General features: G+C 48.0%; 1 protein-coding gene across 11 annotated transcripts in view; it reads left to right on the top strand.

The window, feature by feature from the left end:
* Window positions 1-5,315: 5,315 nt before the first annotated feature.
* Window positions 5,316-14,255, top strand: part of EBF1 (EBF transcription factor 1) — a 411,481-nt gene continuing 402,541 nt past the window's right edge. For 9 of the 11 annotated variants that reach the window (XM_050794789.1, XM_050794794.1, XM_050794787.1 and 6 more), the window contains exons 1-4: window positions 5,316-6,326; window positions 8,537-8,693; window positions 9,256-9,319; window positions 9,989-10,044. In XM_050794789.1, coding sequence (XP_050650746.1) covers window positions 6,193-6,326; window positions 8,537-8,693; window positions 9,256-9,319; window positions 9,989-10,044 — 411 coding nt within the window. In that variant the 5' untranslated portion in view covers window positions 5,316-6,192. The remainder of the gene's footprint in view (window positions 6,327-8,536; window positions 8,694-9,255; window positions 9,320-9,988; window positions 10,045-14,255) is intronic. The other 2 variants (XM_050794791.1, XM_050794795.1) reach the window with 1 other exon arrangement.

The following is a 14,255-nucleotide window of genomic DNA, read 5'->3' on the forward strand; positions in this document are numbered from 1 at the left end:
TTCTGTCCTTCGATGGGCATCAGGAACATCCCTGCAAAGTCAGATACTTAGTCTGTTCCAACTGGCGAGCTTGCGTGAGCTCTAAGATCTCAGCTAGGACTGGGAGAGAGAAGTGACTGATAGGAGGTCACATAGTAAATGTGACAGAGCCGGGGCCCGGGCTGGCACGTCCCTGGCGTGCTCTGTCCCTGCGGGCCAGGAGAGAGAAGCACATCGGTAACTGACCACGTGAATGCGCACTCAGTACGCACATTAGTTAGGACGTTTCATAATCTTCCCATTTTCTCTCTCTCCTCTGCTCCCTGCCCTCGGGAGGCACCGTGCACGCTCGCTCCTTCCTCCTCCCGGTTGCGGAACCCGGGCCCAAGGGCTCCACAGCCAAAGGACACTTGAGCGTTTGGGGGCAAGAGATTCGCAGCACAGCCGGGTGGACGGTTTGGCTCTATATTTAAGGGGACGGGCTCTGGCGATATTCAGGCTTGGCGACTTTATTAACTGTTGGCCGTGGACAAGTTTTTCAACTTCGCTCACAGGGCCTCCGTTTGCTCACCTGAAAAACGTGGAGTGGTCTTATCTGCCGTGGTCTGTGGCGGATATTCAGTGAGCTCCTGCCCGTAAAGCCTTCAACAAATGGGATCTATTATTATCTGGGGCCGCCCGCGGGGGAAACCCGAGAGAGTCGGCAGGCTCGCCCTGGAAAGATCTGTAGGAACCCCTTGCCCCAGTCTTCTGGCCCTAATCAAACTAAGCGCTCCCAGCCGGGGACAGAGCCCCGCGGTGTTGTTTGCTTGGTCTCTGTCTTCTAGCCGTCTGTGGGTGTCTTTGTCCTTCTCTAGGCCTCAGTTTCCCTGTATGTACCATGGCGGGAGTGGGAGGTGAAGTTGCGCTCCCAGGGTCGGGAAGTGTCGGTCATACTGGGCCAGGAAAGGTGGCCTTCTCTGGAGCGCAGAGAGTCGGAAACAGAAATCAGATTCTGGATTTCCAGTGGACCCCTGGCCTGCTACTCCCACGCGTTCCCCGAGGACTGCGCGTGGAGATCACCGAGGAAGAGAACCACGGATTTGAGGGCTGGCGGTGTCTCACCGTGCTCCGCCACTCCCGGCATCTTTGGGGTGCAGTTCATGGGCCCCGCAGAGCTGCACCCCCGCGCAGGTCCCGGCTTTCCCGGGCCCCGGGGCCGCCACTCACTCCTATTCTCCACCGGGCAGCGCCGTGGCCCTTACGCATCTCCACCTCAACCCCGACTCCAGGTTGCTGGTCGACTCCTCTGGAGCGGCCGCAATCTGAGGGACTTTGCGCCTTGGCTTAGGTCGTCCCATCTTTCTTTTCCCCTTTCCCTTCCAAACACTGAAGTAGGCATCTGTCCTCCCGCCTCGTTCGAAGCTGTCCCTGGCAGGTGGGGAGGGAAGGGGGCACGTCCGGGGACGGTTTGCCCTTCTGAGGGCGCGCCCTCACAAGGCGAACGGAGATCAAGAGAATTTTCAAAGTGACAGGTCCCAAGTCTGGCCTCCTGGGGGCGGACGAGCAGAGACGATTCCCTCTTTTGCTGGGACCTTCCCACGGGTCTTAGTTTGGCTGTATGTATCTGGTCTTTTCTCTTTGGGGAGACCGGTGCGTTTCTACTGGAGCCCCCAGAAATTACTAGTAGATGTTGCCTTTCAGGAAGGGGAATTGATTTCCCTGTGCCTCAAGAGGGTTGGGATAGCCAAGGAGCAGAAGGTCAGGGTGGGAGTGGGTGCGTGGGGAGGGCTTGCACACTGCCCTGGGCTTCCTCCAGGCCCAGGTCAAGAGATCCGGAGAGCTGGGCAGCCCTGGGAGCATCTGAGGAGCTGTGTATCCTGAACTCCCACAGCTGCAAAAATTTTGAGGAGCTCAGCAGGGAAACCAGGCTCCAGGGGAAACCCCAAACCTCTCTAGTTTTTCTTTCCAAGTGTAAACTCATTCTGCTGTCATTTTTTCCCCATGCAAAAGTCTCTTTTCCTCACTCATTCCTTCTCTTCCTTCTTTTTCTCTTGATTGTATATATTCAAAAATCAAGAGTTTCCAAATAACTTTAAATACAGATCCCAGGGACCAACACACGAGGTTGTGATTCTGTGGGTGAGGATAAGGCCTGGAAATCTGCATTTCTAACAACTGCCTGCGCCCTTCCCTGTGTGATTAGCCTGATGAACCCAGTTTGGGGATTACTATTATAAACTACCCTAAAGTCAAATCACACATATGCTATAAAGCCCAGGCAATGCTGTACATACAATAATATCTCTTTACAGGATACCTTTACTATATAGTATATACCTAAGGTAATTGTGATGGATAGTGCTTGAAGTATCTGCTTTCAGGTATGATGGCAATCACCCTCTACACACACGCTTTGTCTCTGGAGGTGATGCTACCCTCACATGAAGATTTAGAGTATTTAAGAGGTCCTTTTTCAAAGTTTAAAATTACAATTGCTGGTTCAATATTCACCAGAGAAAATCCACAAAAAATCTACTGCTCTGCTGGCCTGGGTGTCATTTCCAGTTTTCTGTCACTCACTCTGTCTCTCTTCCACCTTCTCTTTAGCCTCCTTCCTACTTAAACATTTATTACAGGATGAGAAAGCCAGGTTGAAAGCACAAGGACACCCAGAAGAAAAGCTATGAATACACTCTGCTTGATTAAAATAAAGCACACTCACCACCCCAGGTGAGGTATATGCTGTCTCTGCACAGCCAAAGGGAATTAGTCTTATCAAAATATTCCTGCCCCCTTTTATTTTTCTTCCTTCTCTAGCCTGGCAGGTATGGAAATTGCCTCCCTCATATTTAGTTCATGGAGAGACTGGCTCTGGGGTAGAAATTGAGCTGCTCAAGACTTCTTGCTTTGTGCCACTTTCTCATTTGGGTCAGTCAGCTTCAGGCTCTCAACAAATGCTTCCTTTGCAGATGCTTCTAGATTCTGCTCGACCCCAGAAATCTATCTGCTGTGTGTCTCTTGCTGATCCTGGACCTGACGGTGTCTATGCTTTTCCTTTCCCTGGCACTTTTGTCACCTTCCTTTGGCAGTGATCTGCTCCCTTCTTGTGTGTCCCTCACCATTGGAGACATCCCACCAGACTCAGCTGGGAGTCCTGCAGTTGAGGACTGTTTACTGGAGAGTAAAATGGAGGTTCAGGCAGTTAAAGGGAAGGAGGCCTGGGCCTTTTGCCAGGGCTATATGGGACCCATTGATAGGATGGGTGGGCTTTGCTTCCTGATCTCCTTACCTTCCAGGATCCTCTCCGAGCTGGAGAATATGGCCCAGGCAGGGGGAGGGATTGACTCTGGGGACCCCCTTGGACCTGGAGCATCAGGTTAAGTTTGGAGCTTTAGACAGTTTTTAGCAGGCCAAGTTTCAATTGTGCATTTAAATACTATAGAGACTGAAAATGTTCACAAACCTATCCCCACAAACCTACAACCCTTCAAGTCTCTCCACCATTATACTCTTCTTCAACATGAACGCTATGTTAGGAACCCTTGTAAATGCTATGGGGATCCAGAAAGATCAGACCAATCCCTTCAAGGAAGTCCTGGAAGAGATGGCATTAATTATGGTACCAGGGGAAAGTGCTCAACACACAAGAGATCTAGATTACACATGTGAGAGCTGGGCAGGCCTTGTGCACAGGAGATAAAGCAGTGTTTGAGGACAGTGGCCATGCACTGCAGGCCAGGACCACACTCTTTCATCCAGTTTAGGAATCAGGAAGTGGCTCCACTGCTCTGCCAAGAGCACAAAGCATAACTCTTGCCTGTCTCTATTCAACATGGGCATATGTACTTTTCCATCGCTGACCCCATGAGCTTCTTAAATCAAAGGACCAAGGAAGGCCGGCAGAAAGGGGACCTGGATTTCTGGCAGAGAATTTCCCCGAAGGAGTCCTTAGCAGATTTGGCTGCAGTCAGGGAGTTCCTTTGAGGGCAATGAAACAGAAGTTCACCATGTGCTTATTAGAGGTTACAACCTGCTAAAAAAATGATGGGGCACATTACCCAGAAACTTCTAGCTATTTCCTTTGCCAGCCACAAAGATACATGCTGAAAGGCCTGAGGAAGGAGACAATTTCGTCCTTTTTTCTTTCCTTCTTTCCTTCCATCTCTTCCATTTCCATTCGTTCCTCCTATCTCTCTCCTTCTTTCTCTCTCCCTTCTTCTTTCCCATTTTCTCTTCCCCTTCTTCCTTTTTTTCCCTTCCCCTTTTCTTCTTTCCTCCCCACCTTCCTTCTCTTCTCCCCCCACCCTTTTCATATGGCAGAGACAGAGTTAGGAAGGATTTGCTCAAGCCCTCCTTTTTAACAGGAATAAAGGAGGATGAGAAAAACCCTGCACCAAATTACCAGCTAATCAAGGACGGTTAACATTGCTGTTGCTTTGGTAGTTACTCTAAAAACAAACAAACAAACAAACAACTTGGGGTGGGGAATGAGGGGTTGGCATTTGAGAAGATTTAAAAACGCATCCTGACACAGCCCCAGTGACAGCATTCATTCCACCATTCACATATCTCGAGGACTGCCCGAGAGAGGTGAGCGTGTGAGTGAGAACAGTGCCCAACCCTGGCAGCCTCTAGGCTAGCGGCCGAAAGAGAAGCGTTTCAGAGGCCAAGGTGGGAGCAGAACCTGGCCCCCAACTTCCTGGGAACCCACAGCGCCTCATTTCCCGGGGCCCAGCGTCCATTCACCCCTCCCAGCGTGGAGGCCGTGCCCCTCCGCGAGGTACCAGCCCCGACCTCGCGAACCCATATTCCATCCCACCGCCCCCGCCTCAAAGCGAAGAGGTGGGCACCTGGGACGCGCGTCCTGCTTTTTCTGCCCGGGCTCTCCCGTCTCCTCCACTTTTGTCCCCGACGTCCCAGAACAGCGGAGCAGGACGCGGCATCAGCCCTGGGAGGGCGCAGCCTGCGAGCCTCCAGCGCGCTCAGGGCGCGGCGAGGATGCTAAAGGACTGCAATGGCCAGGATGCAGACCCCAAGCTCAAATTCCTGGAGAAGACACCCGCCTCCCTTTCCCTCTGTCCCCTCTCCGTCCTCGCTCGGACCCGCTCCTCCCCAGCCCAGACGCCAGTGCTCAGCGCTCCCTCGCTCGCCACTTTGCAAGGAACTTTGGCCGGCTCCCCTGCGCCACCGGGAGCGGGATGTTAATGAGAGAGCGTGGCCTGGCGCCGCGAGCTACCCGGCTCCCGGGTCGCGATTGGCTGCGGCGGGGCGGAAAGATGACGTTATGCAAATGAAGGGGCGGGGCCTCGAGGCGCGGGCCCCGCCTCCTCCCTTTGGGGTTAGTGTGCCTGTGTTTAGCTCTGGGGAGAGTCAAACTGGATTCCATAGGGAAAGCCTGCAAATCACTTCTATTTTAGCAAGGAGAAAACAGAATCTCCATCCAGCAGGGTCCACCCCTCTCTCTTTCTCCCTCTCCTCTCTCTCTATCTCTCTTTCCCTCCCCCCCTTTCCTCTCTCCCTCTCTCCCCTTCCCCCCACCCTCTCTGGTGTATCTGTCTACGGCAACCAGCGTCCTCCTCATCTACACGCAAAGGAAAGAAACATCTTTGGTTGGGAGAGAAGGAGGAAAAAAAAAAGAGAGAGAGAGGAAAAAACTTGCCTGGTTGTGGAAAATGACACTTGAAGTAGCAAAGCCGGCAGCGCGAGTTGAGTCTATTGTTTCTTAAATTGCCATCAGGGTTTTTTTTTTTTTTTTTTTTTTTTTTTTTTTTTCTTCCTGCTTCTTCAAGTGAAGGTACCTCTACAAAAGGAAACTCCAGCCCCTCCTGTCCTCCACCGGCCTGTGATCATTACAAAAAAAAAAAAAAAAAAAAAAAAAAAAAAGCAAAAAAAAAAAAAAAAAAGCACCCAAACCAAAAATCAACCAACCAAACAACCCCCAACAGCCAAGCATACATCTCTAATTTTATTATTTTGGTCTTTTCGTTGGATTTTCCCTTTCTTCTTTTTTTCGGGTTATCGCTCAGTTTTGAGCAGAGGTTTACATTTTTTACAAATTTGCTTTCCAGCCCGCCTTGATCTTCTAAGTGCGAGTTCATCGTCCGAGAAAAAAAAAAATCTCTGGTTGGCGTTTTTGTTTCTTTTCTTTTTCTTTCTTTTCTTTTTTTTTTTTTTTTTTTAAATTTTTTTTTTCAAGGGGGAGGAGATTTTCCACAAGAAAAGGTTGTTTTCATGTTTGGGATTCAGGAAAGCATCCAACGGAGTGGAAGCAGCATGAAGGAAGAGCCGCTGGGCAGCGGCATGAACGCGGTGCGGACGTGGATGCAGGGCGCCGGGGTGCTGGACGCCAACACGGCGGCGCAGAGGTGGGTACCGCGCGGGGACTGCGGCCGAGGTGAGCCGCGAGCGGGAGAGCCGGGAGGCGGCGGCGGCAGCGGTAGCTGCCGCCGCGGGGCCGGGCCGTGGGGTGCGTCCGCAGCCGCTGCGCTCCGCTCTCCGCCGGGGCTCCGCGCTCCCCAGCCGCAGTGCCTTCGTCGCCTGCGGCCGGAGGACCCGGAGCTGTCTGCGAGGAGCCCACGCTTTGCCAGCACTTTCCCCTGCCTCGTCTGTGACTGTTTTCATTTTGTTTTAACCCAGAAGAGGCGTCTCGACACAGCATGTTGGATATCTGTGTTTTATGTTTCTATGTGATTGCTCTTTCTTTTCCGGCCGGCTGTCTTTTCTTCTTTCCCTTCTTTCTTTCTTCCTTTCCCTGTTTCTTTTTTTTCCTCTTTCTTTCTTTTTTCCTCTTTCTTTCTTTTTCTTTCTTTTCTTTTCTTTCTTTCTTTTTTCTTTTTTCTTTCCTTCTTTTCTTTTTCCTTTTTCTTTCCCTTTTCTCTTCCTGCCCTTCTTTTCTTTCTTCCCTCTTTCCTTTCTTCTCTCCTTTATTTTCTTCTCTTCTCCTTCTCTTCCCTCCTTCCATTTCTTTCGTTCTTCCTTCTTTCCTCTCTCTCTTCCTGCCTTCTTTCTTCTCTTCTTTCTTTCATTTCCTTCTCTCGTTTCTTTCCCCCACCTTCCCTTAATTCCTCCCTCACTCTCTTCCTCCCTTCCTCCCTCTCTCCCTTTTCTTTCTCTTCTTTCTTCAGCTTCCCTCCTTTCTCCTCTTTCTCCTTTCCTTACCTCTCTGTCCCTCCTGTTTTCTCGTCCCATTTCTCCCCTGAGTCTTCTCTTATTTCTGCTATCTGGTTCTCCTTCCCTCCCTCTCTGACTTTCAGTTTTTCTCAGTCTACCGGTAGAATAGCAACTCCCAACTTTAATTCTGACATCTCCTAAAAGTCTTCTCCACCCCCTGTCACCATGGCCTCTTCCAGCCCCTCTCTCACTCGCAGCTCCCTAGACACTAGACCGTGTGTCCTGAAGGCATTGCCCTTGGAGGCTGACCTGAGGGAACTTTCCTGGGCACACCCAAGGCCCTTTCCCAGGCTCCTGGTCCCAAGTGAAAAATGGCCTTTTCCCCACCCTTAAGCCACCAGCTGAGCTTGGGACAGTGGGAGATCTGGTGGCCCCAGGCCTTATCGGACTCAGAGTGCGGAAGGGGAAGAAGGAAGATGACTAATTACATCATCTCCAGTTTCCCTGGGCTGGGGACAAGTGTCCCTAACACTGTTCCCATCCCTACTGAGTATTAGGATGAGGGTGGGTGGTAGTGAGAGTGAATTGGGTAACTGGGCTGGAAGTGAAAGTGTGTGCGCGGGGCGCTCGTGTGTGTTCGTGTATGTGTATGTGTATGTGTGTGCCTGTGCGCGCTTGTGTTGGGCAGGTCCGGCTGTCAGCGGCCGCCTGGCGCCCCAGGCGCTCCAGCCTCCTGTCGTCGGCCGGCGCACTGAGCCAGCAGCCCCGGCCTTTAGGATTTCTGGAATGAGTATGAGGATTTCTGCGGTACAGCGAAACTTTGTTAGGACAGGTCTTTAAGAAAACAGCCCTCTTCCCTTTTTCACAGCGACCACCCTCGACAGTTCTGAGCCCCGCCCTCGGACCCTTCTCCACATGCTTTTTGGTGGTGGGGGGATGTGGCTTCCCAAGGCCAGGCACTCGCAGTTGGCCGGAGCGCGAGGGGTTCCTGGAGGGTGGCTGCTGCGGCGAGACGCCGAGCGTGTTTTCCATCCATTCCCACCTGCCCTGCTAGCTGAGACGTGAGATTCGAGGGGTGCCGGAATAGAACTGTGGGTTCTATTCCGCGAAGGTGTGTTCACTTCATCCACCGCCACTTTTCTTTCTCCCCATGCAGCGCGTGTCAGGTAGGAGTAAATGCTTATAGCGTTTCATCTTGCGCGCAAAATCCAAACAAAACTTTCACACTTCTTCAGCGAGTTCTGAGGACGCACCCGTCCTTGGCGGAGAGGACCAGAACAAGAGGGGACATGTGTGTCCCGTCGTCAGCTGGGTCTATGTCGCCTGAAGGGGCGTGAAGAGCGCCCACTGGATATTTTGGGGGAAGAGGAGGTGGGTGTTTGAGGGTTCGAGTGTGTGTACAGGGTGACAAGGGGCGCGGGTCGGCGTTCGGTTTAGCCATCTAACTCTGTGTCTTTGGCCGCAGCGGGGTGGGTCTGGCCCGGGCTCACTTTGAGAAGCAGCCACCTTCCAATCTGCGGAAATCCAACTTCTTCCACTTCGTCCTGGCCCTCTACGACAGACAGGGCCAGCCCGTGGAGATCGAGAGGACAGCGTTTGTGGGGTTCGTGGAGAAGGAAAAAGTAAGTGGGCGCAGCGCTGTCGCCCCTCGTCCCCGGCTCGGCTCGGGAGCAGGCCCAGGAGCCTTGGGCGGTGCGCCCTTCCTTGAGTGCAAAGCATCCATAACACACTTCTGTGTGGGGGTCCCCAAGCCACTTCCCATCCCGGACGAACCCAGGGTCTTGGTCCACTGGCTCCTGCTCCAAAAAAGTTCGCACAGAGCCCCCAGAGCTAGAGAGAGACAAGCCTGGCTCTACAATCCACAGCCTTGGGCACCCGGGATGAACCCGCCATCCACTACCAGATCATGCACCGCCTGCCTCTGGTGGTCCGGGCACTAGCCCCTAGGCCCTGGGAAGAGAATCGCCTGTGTGCGCCCGATGGAATTTTGGGAGAGTGGGAGCAGTCAGGAAACGGGGGGCGGAGGAGGGATCACAATTGGCCGCAATTTCTGCTGCTACCGTGGCTGGCTGACTGGCCAGCGGGGGTCCCGGCTGGGGGAAAGTTGCCTCGAAAGTTGGTCCACTCGCTCACGCAGACCTCTCTCCTGCATCTCTTGTGTCTTTGCGTCCTGATGCAACCCAGGAAGCCAACAGCGAAAAGACCAATAACGGAATTCACTACCGGCTTCAGCTTCTCTACAGCAATGGTGAGTCCCGGGGCGGGTCTGTGCCCTCACCCTGGGGCTCCGGGTCTGGGCAGGGGGCACAGGGAGCTCCAGGTGGACGAAATCCTCCAGCGAAGGTCAGTCACCCGCCTTATTCGAGGTGAACCAGCCTCTCCTAAATTTCGCCCTAGGAGGTTTCACCTGAGGAGGCTCCGAGTGGCCCAAGAGCCTTACCGGTCTCGCTTTTACCTGGGGCCAGGTGTAGTGCCTCATCCATCCTTGAGCCACTTTCATTCTTCCTCCCCTATCCTGAGGCCTGTTCCTTTGGCTTGGCCCAGGCTCCAGGCCCAAGTCCCCTTGAGTTTAGGGGCTAGGAAGGGTCATGGCCTTGAAGGCTGCAGGCGAGAGCAGAGGGACTCTTGTGAGAATAGAGAAGTCGGGGTACCCCCATCCCAGTCCCAGCTGCAGACCTTGGGGTCTGGCTTCCGGGAGCGCTAAGGCTAGGTCAGCAGCACCTCTCAGCAACTCCCTCTGGGGAAGGGAGATCCTGGCTGTATTTTCCAGGACAGTGGGAGTTCCAATCAGCCTTGGAGCCCCTTTTGTGATATGTTTGGGGGTTTTGTTGTTATTTTTTTGTTGTTTAGTTATTGTCCACCCACCCTTCATTGCCTCTCACTTAATTCTGCTCCCTTCCCCCATTTCCAACCCTAGGGATAAGGACGGAGCAGGATTTCTACGTGCGCCTCATTGACTCCATGACAAAACAAGTAAGTTTCTTAATTTTGGGCCACGGGGGTCTCTAGGTCACAAAATTCAGGACAGTCAAGAAGCTAGTTGCTCCACCGCAGGAGGGCTGGGACTCTAACTCTAAAAGCCAGCGGGGGCGGCTCAGACCACACTCGCACCGCCTTCCAGTGTCCATTCATGCGCTTGTACCGCCGCGTGGGGATGAGGGCTCGACGGCGCCGTCCCTCCAAGGGAACTCGGGCCTTGTGAATTAAGACTGCAGGGTGCTGAGTGGCGAGAATAAGGGCTGAACTTCCTCTGACCTGGCCAGGGAGCCCCAAAGGGCGCAAAAGGTGCCCAGGGACCCTGGTGAGGAGTGGGCTGAACCTCTGAAACCCAAGCTAGCCAGGCCTCCCCAGAAGGCAGAGGGGCGAGGGCCTGCAGGGGCGGAGGAGGGGTGGCAGAGGCGGCTTCCCCAGGAATGATGAGATGGGCTGAGAGGGCAGATGACCATTCTGCAGATTTGTTTTCAAAGGGAATGATGGTGAAGGTAGTGTTGAAAGAGGGAGCGACAATTGTTAGAGGATATTTTGCAAAAACCCTCCTGCTTTTGCCTCCAAGTTTGGCAGGAAGCCAGGCAGCATGAGTGAGCTTGTGGTCTTAAAGGTACATAGACGGCATTTTCTTAAGCTTCCAACACGCGGGTGTCAAGCAGTATACATTAAGGTTGAGTTATGGTTTAAAAGATACAATTATGAGCCGAGTCAGAAAAGAGGCCTGACGTTTTAATGAGGCACAGGAGCTTTTTCCCCTTCTTCTTAATTTTAAGAAAAAGTTTAGTTTCAGAATTAAGTAGCTGGTTAGGTAGTTGGAGGAGTTAGTAGCAGAAAAAAGAAGACAGTTTTATTGGGTGGGGGAAAGAAATCAGAACAAAGAAAAAGTTATCCATTGTGTACTAACCAGCAATTTAGCAAGAGGATTAGAATTTATTTACTTGATTGTGATTTTAGAATGTTTCCTTTAAAATAAGAGAAATGATCTTCTTTCATAGATATTGGCTAAGAAAGTTTCAAATTAGGGTATATATGCATATTTAAAAATTGTTTTTAGATACACCACGCTTAAATATGTGGTAGAAATGCCACATTAATAAGCTGTTGGGTGTTAAAAAAAATCTAATATTCAAGAACCAATTTAGTAACAGCTATTTTTGATGATCACGTTCATATTTCAGTGTGACACAAGTAGAAAACAAGAGTATGAAATCTATTTGTTAAAATAAAAATAAATATTGATTGAACTCTGTTTCATGTTATTTGCCTAAAATATTTGGCTTTCTTAAAAATCTGTTTATTTCTCAGTTGATTGCTCAGAGTAAATCACCATTTATACTTTTGGTCTGGGTTTTATTTTCTTTAATGGATTTAATCATTACATAGGATAATTCCCTTTCATTTGGACACTGCCTTTTTTTTTTTTTTTTTTTTTTTTTTGCCTTCCAAGGCAGAAACACAAAAGCTTGATTTTTAATAATTTTTTTTTCTTTTGCGATGTCAAAATAAAAATGTCTTAAGTGGAGTTTTGTTTTCAAAAATTACTTTTGATACCCTGGATATCTTTTCCTGCCATTCTCATTACAGGAAAAAAAAAAAAAAAAAAGTTGGGAGGGAGAGGGGGAAAGTAGGAACTCTAAGACATATTCTCTATATATTTATTAGGATTTACTTTGTAAAAGATAAAAGGCACACCTACACAAATCAGTGCATATGGCCTGTCTGCTTGTGCAACATTGACCAATGAAATATTAAATTATAGGTAGCACTATGAAATGAACAATTGTAAGAAGCACAGAATTAAGACATTTTTGAAGTGATTAATCGCTCTCTGATGTAAACCTCCTCAAAATTTTATTTTAAGTCTCTTTAGTCAAAAAGTGCCACTACTAACTGATTTTCCCATTATGGGATGAACTGACTTTATACTCATATAAAAATGGGGGGAGAATCGTCTTTTGATTTTTTTAAGGCAATACATCAAATATCATTTTACTAACAAGGTCATAGAGCTTAAGAAGAACTGCAGCTTAAGGCATTCTTTGACCACTTGGTGTCATAAATTCTATCAGGAAAGAGGGAGGAAGAGAGACAGAAAGAGAGAGAGAGAGGAATAAGAACAAGATTAGTTTTATTTTCGATAATAGCACTTATGAGAAAGTCATTTGCCATAATATGACATCTCAGTAAAAGTCAAAATTATAAATGCATACAATGATATATTTTGGTGGGGAGTGGCCTGAGAAAAGGTTTAATAATTAAGTCTAAAAAATATCACGAAAAGAAATATCTCAAAGCATACCTGTGTGCTTTCATAATAATTGTTTAAATAACCACCTCTTTGTAGCTTTCACTTTGAAAGGCAGTTCCTACTCATTATCCAATTGCTTGTTCTTTGATTATGTGCTGCAAGAGTTTTGGAAGTAGGTTAGCTTCTTGTCTACAGGGTTAATACAATGGCCTCCAAAAAGCAGATAGATCAGCGTGAAGAAGCTTAACTTTCCCTAGGTGTGACATAAAAATAATTTATATTTAGCCTTAATGAGTAAAACAGTGAATCTTCATCTAACTTGAAATTATTCTATCATAATTAAATACCAAGTCTGATTTAAAATTTCTTGAATCTTTGATTTTAGTTTAATATACAGTGACTCCTTAAATCAGATGTAAGTCTTGATATAAACTGATTGATTAAATGATTACATTTCTTTCCTGTGAAATTCTTCCTCATAGACTATGGATTTTGATAATTATTTAGAGTACAGAATGAAACATTTCTGGTGTGATAAGTTCTGATAACATCAATTGTGGAAGGAATACCTAGCCACTGTTCAAGTGTCTTTTCTTAGCTGCCTGTTTAATATAACATTTTTCCTATCAGAGACACAGCTTTATGTGAGTGATTTCATATCCTTGACTAGAAAGTGGGGTTAAAACGCAAAAGGAATTTCGGGCAAGCAAAAATTAAAACTATTTGTGCATTCTACATTTCCATAGACTGTTCTTGATCTTGAGTGGAATTAGCAGCATTGAGATAAAAAAGAAATGTACTCAATCAACCAAGATGTATTGGTATGACACAGTATTTCACACCTTTTCAAAGTGTCTCATTAGACTATTTTGGGTAATGACTCTTAATTTTTGGACTCTACCAGGAAAGATGAAGCTTCATTAGAAATAAATATGTAAGAATCTGAGATCCCTTATCCCTATGCCTTCATTGTAAAGCACACAGGATATAATATTTTAAAAATTCATCCACCAACTAGAAAATAAGAGGCTTGCTTTTGGGAAGGGTTGTTCAAAACCAAGTTTAGCTGGACTAAAAATAGTTTGTTTTCGTGTCATTACTGTTTTTGGTATTCCATTAGTGAGCATGCAGAATGCCCTGTAGGACCCAGAAGTTTATGGCTGTTGCATCCAGAAACAATATCTACTGCAGAAGCTCAAATGAATCCAGTGGGGGAGGTCTGAGGTTTAGTGGGCATCCTGTCAGATTTTCATGTAGTATTTGAAATACGATTATATTCTGTGATTGCTATAGTGAGTTGTTTATCTTTAAATAGTTTTTTTTAAAGTTTAGCTTATCTCCCCTCTTACCATCTTGCTTTAAAAGAGTGATATTTTACAATTCAAAGAAAAGATACCAAATTGTATTAAGTTATCAAAACAAAACACTCTCTTCCCCTAAGCAAAAGCTTGTTTGAGAAGCAGAAGATCGTAGTCACATAATCCTTGTATGTATGGATTTGAAAGTAGGTGATGTAGTGAGGAGACTGTGAAAAGGGTCCCAGGACGGTGGGGGGTCCAAGGTACAATCATCAGAAATGTTATCAGGTTTCTCTTCCCAGCTAGACTTCTTTATATATTTGTTTTGATCTTCCCAGTACTTTAAGTTATTGATGCAAGTGTATTTTTTTCCTATTGATTGTTTCATTATATCCTGCCATGGCTACATAGATTTGATTAACAATCCTTTCAGTTCATGGTTCTTCATTGGTAGATAAACACATTTTCAGTATATCAATAAGTTCCCAAGGAATTCACTAGGCCAGCAGAGAGGTTCTTTCATATATTTGGGGACATAAACAAACAAAAAAGGACACAGCAAGTTTATAGTCAGAGGCCATATTTCAACAGCTTTCTCTCTCCTTTGGTAACATGTCAAAAATGCAGGTGATTTAAATTTCCTTGCACAT

Source organism: Macaca thibetana, chromosome 6, assembly GCF_024542745.1.
Source record: "Macaca thibetana thibetana isolate TM-01 chromosome 6, ASM2454274v1, whole genome shotgun sequence".
NCBI lineage: Eukaryota > Metazoa > Chordata > Mammalia > Primates > Cercopithecidae > Macaca > Macaca thibetana.